Below are 8879 nucleotides of genomic sequence, written 5' to 3' on the forward strand. Positions count from 1 at the left end.
GCTCCTCCCTGACACGTCAGTTTTGGAAGGAAAACCCTGAAGAATGATTCTTAGCACTTACCACGTGGTATTTGAAGGACGCAGGAGTCACACTCTCAGGGGTTTTGTTTGGTCAGAGGACTGTCAGCTTCTTACGTGCCTTTCCAGGGTGGTGGAAGGTTCTGGATGTGCTGTGCTGGTTTCTAGAAGGAGAAAACATAGGTGCTGAGAAATATCTGGGGTCCTGAATAACAGTGATTCGAGCTCCGTTAGCATTGCTAAATCACGTGGTGCTGTGATTATGTGGCCTGAGTATGTTCTTTCGCCCTCAAAACTCAGCCGACAACCGGCCGCCTCAGCCGACCTGAGCGGGGAGCAGCATGGTGTTCGCACCCCTCGCCTTCCTGGGGAGTGGCTGCGCCGGGGTCCCCCTGGTCAGGGTTTCCTCCCGGTTTTGTGAGGGGTGGGGGGAAGGCGGCGTGAGGAGGGTCGCCTCAGGTGGGCGCTTTTGCCCGTCCTCCCCCAGGGGCACCTCTGTCAGATGGCAGGACGCCCTCACGTGAACTGGGTGAGGGGGCCTTTGTCCAGGCGGCACTCCCACCTGCTGGAGGAAAGCGACGAGGAGGCAGGGAGGGCGCTGGGAGGGCAGGCCCCGATGGCGTGATCACACTCACACCAACGTGTCCACATCACACACCACCCCGTGCCCCTCACCCAGCGTGACCACACTCACACACAACACCATGCCTCTCACCCAACACGACCACACTCACACACAACCACATGCCTCTCATCCAACGTGACCGCACTCACACACAATCCTGCGCCCCTCACCCAACATGACCACACTCACACACAACCCAACGTGACCACACTCACACACAACCCTGAGCCCCTCACCCAACACGACCACACTCACACACAACCCTGCGCCCCTCACCCAACGTGACCACACTCACACACAACCCTGAGCCCCTCACCCAACTCGACCACACTCACACACAACCCTGCGCCCCTCACCCAACGTGACCACACTCACACACAACCCTGCGCCCCTCACCCAACGTGACCACACTCACACACAACCCTGCGCCCCTCACCCAACGTGACCACACTCACACACAACCCTGTGCCCCTCACCCAACGTGACCACACTCACACACAACCCTGCGCCCCTCACCCAACACGACCACACTCACACACAACCCTGCGCCCCTCACCCAACACGACCACACTCACACACAACCCTGCGCCCCTCACCCAACACGACCACACTCACACACAACCCTGCGCCCCTCACCCAACACGACCACACTCACACACAACCCTGCGCCCCTCACCCAAAACGACCACACTCACACACAACCCTGCGCCCCTCACCCAACACGACCACACTCACACACAACCCTGCGCCCCTCACCCAACACGACCACACTCACACACAACCCTGCACCCCTCACCCAACACGACCACACTCACACACAACCCTGAGCCCCTCACCCAACACGACCACACTCACACACAACCCTGCGCCCCTCACCCAACACGACCACACTCACACACAATCCTGCGCCCCTCACCCAAGAGGCCGACCCCGGCAGGTCCAGGAGGTCCTGCAGCCTCACTGGCCCCTTTGCTGCGTTTCCAGGTTGATCAGAATTGCACTCAGAAGGCCCCTGTCTCGCCAAGGCTTGGCTCTGCAGCCTGACTCCAAACCGCGTCCCTCTCCCAGCTTCCTGCATCGCGGGAGTGGCCCGGAGGCGCTGAGACGTGCTGGCTGTGAAATGGAAGGAAGTGGCTTCTTTCACTACGACCTTTCTGAACGGGCCAGGACCGCACTCTAGAACGGATGAAAGCCCCTCACGTGAAGGCTGGTCTTCGCGGTATAATTCTCTCTGCAGAAGGCAGGGCACTGGAGCGAGCAGGCAGGGGTCTGGTGACCCCGTGACGTGGTGTAGGAGAGCGTGAGGGCTTTCCTGGCTCACAGTTCAGTTGCCACCACTGGCTCAAGACGGTGTTTTTGTTTTTCAACAAAATGGGTGAGGGATTAGCAAGGTGCTGGGGGCAGCACGTGGGGGCGTCGCTCTGGAAGACTAGCAAAGCGGCCGGCGTGGCTGCGGGTGGGGTTTGCCTGCTCTTCAGGCTGCTTGGCTCCTTCCATCTTTCAAAGCTTCCTACTCATGGTAAACTACATGCAGCAGTTTGCCTCTGCGTCAACAGACTCAGAGTCTCGGGTATCATTTATAAATAAAAGACTGATGTTTGTCTCAGAAAACGCAAAGGCAAGAGGCCATTTCTGAGCACCCGAAGTGTGAACATTACTGCAAGTTACAGGGCACATCTGGGGCTAAGAGAATGACTTTTTCGGGGTAGCTGTGAAGCTGATGCGGAGAAGGCAATGGCGCCCCACTCCAGTACTTTTGCCTGGAGAATCCCATGGACAGAGGAGCCTGGTAGGCTGCAGTCCATGGGGTCGCTGAGAGTCGGATATGACTGAGCGACTTCACTTCCACTTTTCACTCTCATGCATTGGAGAAGGAAATGGCACCCACTGCAGTGTTCTTGCCTGCAGAATCCCAGGGACCGGGGAGCCTGGTGGGCTGCCGTCTATGGGGTTGCACAGAGTCGGACACGACTGACGCGACTCAGCAGCAGCAGTGAGGCTGATGGTGCTGGTGTTTCCTCCTGGGGGTCAGGGAAGGGGAAAGCTCATCTATGGAGGCTTTCTTCATGTCCCCCGGCGTCTCTGACTGCGTCTGGCCTGTGTCTAGGGACCAAGTGACAGCGTTTATGGACATACATCTCATTTCAGCTTGACGTGACTGAAGTTTGACTCGGTTCTTGGTCAGAAGTGGTTTACTGCTACTGGTTGAAACTCGTTTGGTTTGTGCGTTTGTCTCCCCAGCGTGGGTGCGTTTATATGGTAGAATAAACATGTACTGAGTAAATGCAGCGACGCATGTTTGTGCACCACACGGACGAGACGTAGGACAGTCTTGGGACAGACAAGGTCACTTGGAAACAGTTATATCCAGAGCTCTCGCTCCAGGGAGTTTCCAGGAGTAAGAGGGATGGTCCATGTAATCAGACTGGGTGGTGTCTCCTGAGGGGGCCATGTGGGGAGGTGGTCCCACCTTAAGTCTTATTGGACTTTTTTTGGCCATGGTGCACAGTGTGTTGGGCCTTAGTTCCTTGACCAGGAATGAAACTCATGTCCCCTAAAGTGGAAGGTGGTCTTCCCCATTGGACCACCAGGGAAAGCCCTAACCTGGCATCGTAATACCTGGGGGCAGGAAGTGACTCCTTGGGAGTGGGGCGGTGAGACGCTCGTCACAAGGCTGTTGACGAGGGTCTCTATTCCAAGGCCCAGTGCTTTTCCTCATTTGCAGTAGATGTAGGGTGGAGCTTGGTGTGCCCCAGGGCAGAACCAGAGACTCCCCTGAGAACAGCCTGGGCCCCCAGTGATCGCGGCTCTAAAATGGATGCTCTGAGGCCTCGGAGAAGAGGGTCTCTGAGAGGCCGGCAGGGAGGGCGCACTGCCGCCTGCCCCAAGGCTTGGGGGATGGGAGCAGAGCCCTCCCCATGTCTCCAGGGACGCACCACCTGCAGAGAGACTCCTGAGGGTCATCAGGGTCTGTCCTAGGACTTTAACTGGGCACTCCTCCTGCCTGGCAAGTGAGGGCTTCCTCTTTTTAATTAATTAATTAATTTATTTATTTTTTTGTCTTTCAAACTTTTATTTAAGGGCACTGATCCATGACGGATTTTAGATCTTGTTGAATGCAGCCACATCCATAGGCTGTACACACTCATCGAAAGCAATGATCTGCTCCTCCGGCATGTCTGTCCCAACTTTGTCGTCTTCAACTACACACTGTATTTGAAGTTTCTTAATGCCATACCCAACTGGAACTAGTTTAGAAGAGCCCCAGACCAAGCCGTCTGCTTGGATGCTGACGCGCTCCTCTAGTTTTGCCGTGTCGGTCTCATCATCCCACGGTTTCACGTCTAGTAAGATGGAAGACTTGGCGACAAGTGCCGGTTTTTTGGCTTTCTTTGACTCGTACTGGGCAAAGCGTTCTGCTCTTAGCCTCTGGGCTTCTTGACTCTCCTCCTCCTCATCAGATCCAAAGAGATCGACGTCATCATCATCCTTACCATCTGTAGCTCCACCTTCTGTGGTGTTGTCCGCATTAGCAGGGCCATATTTGCCCACAGCTTTCTTCACTCCTGGCAGGCTGGCCTTTTCCTTCTCATAAGATTTGATGTGATTATACCAACGGAGGGCATGACACAAGTCGGCAGGTGGTGGGCCGGAGACGGCTTCAAATACTGCCACATCTGCTTGTGATGGCACATACCCCTCTATGTAACTCTTGTCTGCCAAATAGTCGTTGAGCACCTGGAGGCCAGCGGGGCTTTTCAAGTCTCCAAAACCCATGGCGACGGCTAATCTAGAACTGGGAGGCAGCGAAGAAAGAGGCGTGCAACCGGTCAGCACGCAGCGCTAAGAGGAAAAAGGGTAATTTATTTATTTTTAATTGAAGGATAATGGCTTGACAACATTGGTTTAATTTCTGCCATACATCAAGATGAATTAGCTATAGGAGTACATATGTCCCCTCCCTCTTAAACCTCCCTCCCACCTCCCACCCAGCGAGGGCTTCTTTGAAGAGCGTTGACTGAATAAGAAGAGTTGGAACATTTCCTGTCTGTGTTTGTGTGCAGAGAGGTAGGGGCGTGGGGTCCCCAGGAGGGGAGGTTGGCACCCTGCCCCCTCACCATTCCCCCAGATGCCCTGCGCTGCCTCCCAGGGGAGCACAGACATCGGGGGGCCCCAGGCTCGACTTTGAGGACACTGCACTGGAGGCAGCCCTGGGCAGGGTGGGGGTGCTGGGGGCTGGAGGGGTGAGCTGAGGTCAGATGCCCACTGAAAGTTTACTCAGCTCAAACTAAACCATCCAGGACCTGAGATGAAGCTGCGTCCGTACCTGGAAGGGGCAGGAGCAGGGAGCCTGCCCAGATGTGGTCCCGAGGCAGGGAGGTGCGTGTGGGGACCGCGAGGGAAAGGATGTCAACTTGGACGGCATCCAGCCTTGTCCAGACCCAGCCGGCCAGCACCCGGGCCACCCGAGGCCGCGGCCTGTCACTCCCCTCTTCTCCTGGGTGGGTGACGACACGGCCTGGGAGGGCCCAGAGCAGTGTCACCCCTTCCCAGTCACAGATGTGCTCTGGACCTGCCTCGTGGGCCTGTGGACCCCGGGGAATGTCACAGTGCCCGCTCCCCCCAGACCCGTCACATATGGTTCTCAAATAGGCATGGCAATCTTATTGATAGGTTTAGATAATTTATTTGAAGACCTGCAGGACATTTGGTCCTGTCCAATACGTGAACTGTGAACTTTCAGATGTTCAAGCTGGTTTTAGAAAAGGCAGAGGAACCAGAGATCAAATTGCCAACATCCGCTGGACCATGGAAAAAGCAAGAGAGTTCCAGAAAAACATCTATTTCTGCTGCATTGGCTATGCCGAAGCCTTCGACTGTGTGGATCACAATAAACTGTGGAAAATTACTCAAGAGATGGGAATACCAGACCACCTGACCTGCATATAGGTTTCTTAAGAGGACATGGAACAACAGACTGGTCCCAAATAGGAAAAGGAGTGCGTCAAGGCTGTATATTATCACCCAGCTTATTTAACTTATCTGCAGAGTACATCATGAGAAATGCTGGGCTGGAAGAAGCACAAGCTGGAATCAAGATTGCCGGGAGAAATATCAATAACCTCAGATATGCAGATGACACCACCCTTATGGCAGAAAGTGAAGAGGAACTAAAGAGCCTCTTGTGAAAGAGGAGAGTGAAAAAAGTTTTCTTAAAGCTCAACATTCAGAAAACGAAGATCATGGCATCCGGTCCCATCACTTTATGGGAAATAGATGGGGAAACAGCGGAAACAGTGTCAGACTTTATTTTGGGGGGCTCCAAAATCACTGCAGATGGTGACTGTAGTCATGAAATTAGAAGACGCTTACTCCTTGGAAGGAAAGTTATGACCAACCTAGATAGCATATTCAAAAGCAGAGATATTACTTTGCCGACTAAGGTCCATCTAGTCAAGGCTATGGTTTTTCCAGTCATGTATGGATGTGAGAGTTGGACTGTGAAGAAGGCTGAGCACCAAAGAATTGATGCTTTTGAACTGTGGTGTTGGAAAAGATGCTTGTGACTCTCTTGGACTTCAAGGAGATCCAACCAGTCCATCCTAAAGGAGATCAGTCCTGGGTATTCTTTGGAAGGACTGATGCTGAAGCTGAAACTCCAGTACTTTGGCCACCTCATGCGAAGAGTTGACTCATTGGAAAAGACTCTGATGCTGGGAGGGATTGGGGGCAGGAGGAGAAGGGGATGACAGAGGGTGAGATGGCTGGATGGCATCACCGACTCGATGGACATGAGCTTGGATGGACTCTGGGAGTTGGTGATGGACAGGGAGGCCTGGCAAGCTGTGATTCGTGGGGTTGCAAAGAGTCGTCGGATACGACTGAGCGACTGAACTGAACTGAACTGAACTGAAAGTGCCCACTCAGACGCTTAGTCCCTGTGAAAAGGTCTTTAAAGTTTCACCACAGTTTTTTGTATGTCCATCACATCCCAATGAAATGCTGTAAAAGAATAAAATGAAATTTAAAAATTTTATGGTCCCTTGGCATATTCCATTTAGTGTTTTCACCGCAAAGAGCACATTTTCCCAAGCTGCACTTTACTCTTAAAGCTATGTCTGCCTTATTTGAAAATAAGGCCCACATATCAAAAAAGGGCCAATTATGGAAGATCTCCCCAAAGAGAATCAAGAAAATTCCCCAGTTGCTACTTAGAGGGCCGACTCCTGCGAGAAAGTGTCAGATGCAGAGGTTTCCGAAATCCCACCAAGTTTCCCCTGGTGGCCGAGCAGGACGGGCAGCAGTGGGGAGGCTGGGCGGGGAGGCTGCAGCCAGGCCAGCGACCGCCTAGGGGGGTGCGGGCAACCCAGTTCTGAGATGCGAGGCAAATTTCCAAACTCCTCACTCCGTGTCCCTGGGCTCCTCCTGAAGATGTGCGTGTTGCCTGAGGGCAGGGTGCTGGGAGCCCAACAGTTACGTGATGCGCGTGAGGCCCTGACACCCAGATCGCTCTCGGTCAGTGTCAAGCGTGGCTGGGGTGGCTGCCCTGGGCTCAGCACATGTCCCTTAAGAGGCCACACAGGGCTCCACCTACAGCGTGCACCTCAGGGGTGTTCACGACGCCCAGCGCCCGTCAGTTTCAGGACATTTTCACCCCCGCCCCGCCGGCTGTCACCCTCCCCTCCCGGCCCTGCCTTGAGAACCACAAACCTTCCCTCGGCGGGTCTGCCAGTTCTCCAGGTTTCACACAAATGGAATCCTGCTCTCTGTGCTCTTTTGTGACTAATAATACGTTTTTGAGCTCATTTGGTGCCAGTAAAGATCAAATGAGATAAAGTCTGTGTACATAAATTCGTGCTCTATTATTAAATTTTGATCATTTGGCCTGGGTTTTGTCCTGCCCCCAATGGCGGCTGTTTATGATAAATATGTCCTTTCATCTGTCCCCATAACAGTAATTAGTCAAAAATAAGTCAACAGCTAAAGGTCTGCTGAAAATTGTCCGGTGGCCCCTCAAACTTGCAATCGATTTCCTCTCATTTTGGTTCAGTTCCAGCTGAAGCAGCGGGGGCAGGGACGCCTGGCAGGACACGGTCCCAGGCTGGTTTGGATGTGGGCACTGACCCTGGTGGGTGGCCTTGGGCGCATGGGGTGGCCCTGTGCGCAGAGCAAGGGCGTCTTGGAAGCTGCATCACTCTCAGGGCCTCTGTGGGCACGAGCAGGGAGCAGGGGCCACTGACGACGTGGGCAGCGCCGGGCCGGGGCGGGAATCGAGGCTCGGGAAACACTCTGTGTGCTAGGCCCCCACGCCCCTCACCTCCTACGACTTCTGCTGGGCTGTTGTTCGGAGGGAAGAGGCAACAGGGCGGAACCAGGGAAATGTCTCGGGCAGAACCCAAGTCCTTTGGAGACAGAAGGAGCTGGAGGTCCCAGGCTAATCTTCAAGTCATCTAGGGCAGGTGGGACTGTGTCTGTTCCCAAGGTGAAAACTGCAGAAAAGAGACAGGGAGGCCGGGAGACGCTGGTCGCCAGTGCAGACACCCTGGTGGGCCTGCTGCTGGAACAGTCAGGGGAAGATGCCCAGGAAGCCGCTGGGTATACGGCCTGGGGCTCAGGAATGGGCCGGAAATACTGCGGTTCTGCTGACAAAGGTCTCCCTCAAGCCCCGCTCTGTGCAGGACACGCAGGACGAGACCAGCAGGCCTTGCTCCGTGGGCCACACGGATGGAGACGCCAATGATGACACTTTGTTCTCGGGCGAGATGCCCGGTGCTGTGCGGGCATCATGTGTGATCCTCATGGAGCCGCACGAGGTCAGAGCCATTCAACCGACGAGGGGACAGAAAACTGCTCAGACCACACAGCTCGTAAGCGGAGGAAGAGGAGGGGACTGTGGGCGTCTGAGCCCCCAGAGTGGCCAGGAGTGCTTGGTCAGCACTTCCAAACACTAGGGAAGGGGAGAAGCTATGCAGAAGCTTCCTGAATGTGGCAGAGGGGCTGTGACCCTGGGGGGAGCTGGGCCAGGAAGCTGTGAGCAGAGGCGCTCACCCGCCCTCGGACACAACTGCCCTAGAGCGTCTCCGCCCGTCGCAGCCTGGAATCTGCCCCTGCATCGCTGGCGTGGCCTGTGGCCCCTGGCAAAGTCTTCGTCAGGATCTGGGTTATTGCTTTTGTTCATATCCTGGGTGCGGCTGGACCTGAGAGGCCGACAGGAGAGAGAGCCGGGAACAATGGG

At 54.8% G+C, this 8879-nt stretch overlaps 1 protein-coding gene across 1 annotated transcript; it reads right to left on the bottom strand.

Annotated features, from left to right (window-relative positions):
* Positions 1–3745: 3745 nt before the first annotated feature.
* LOC128053432 (elongation factor 1-beta-like) lies at positions 3746–4420 on the bottom strand. The gene has a single exon (XM_052645948.1). It carries the CDS (start codon positions 4418–4420, stop codon positions 3746–3748), a length of 675 nt encoding a protein of 224 aa, XP_052501908.1.
* Positions 4421–8879: the final 4459 nt, after the last annotated feature.

This window comes from Budorcas taxicolor, chromosome 9 (assembly GCF_023091745.1).
Source record: "Budorcas taxicolor isolate Tak-1 chromosome 9, Takin1.1, whole genome shotgun sequence".
In the NCBI taxonomy this organism is placed as follows: Eukaryota; Metazoa; Chordata; class Mammalia; order Artiodactyla; family Bovidae; genus Budorcas; species Budorcas taxicolor.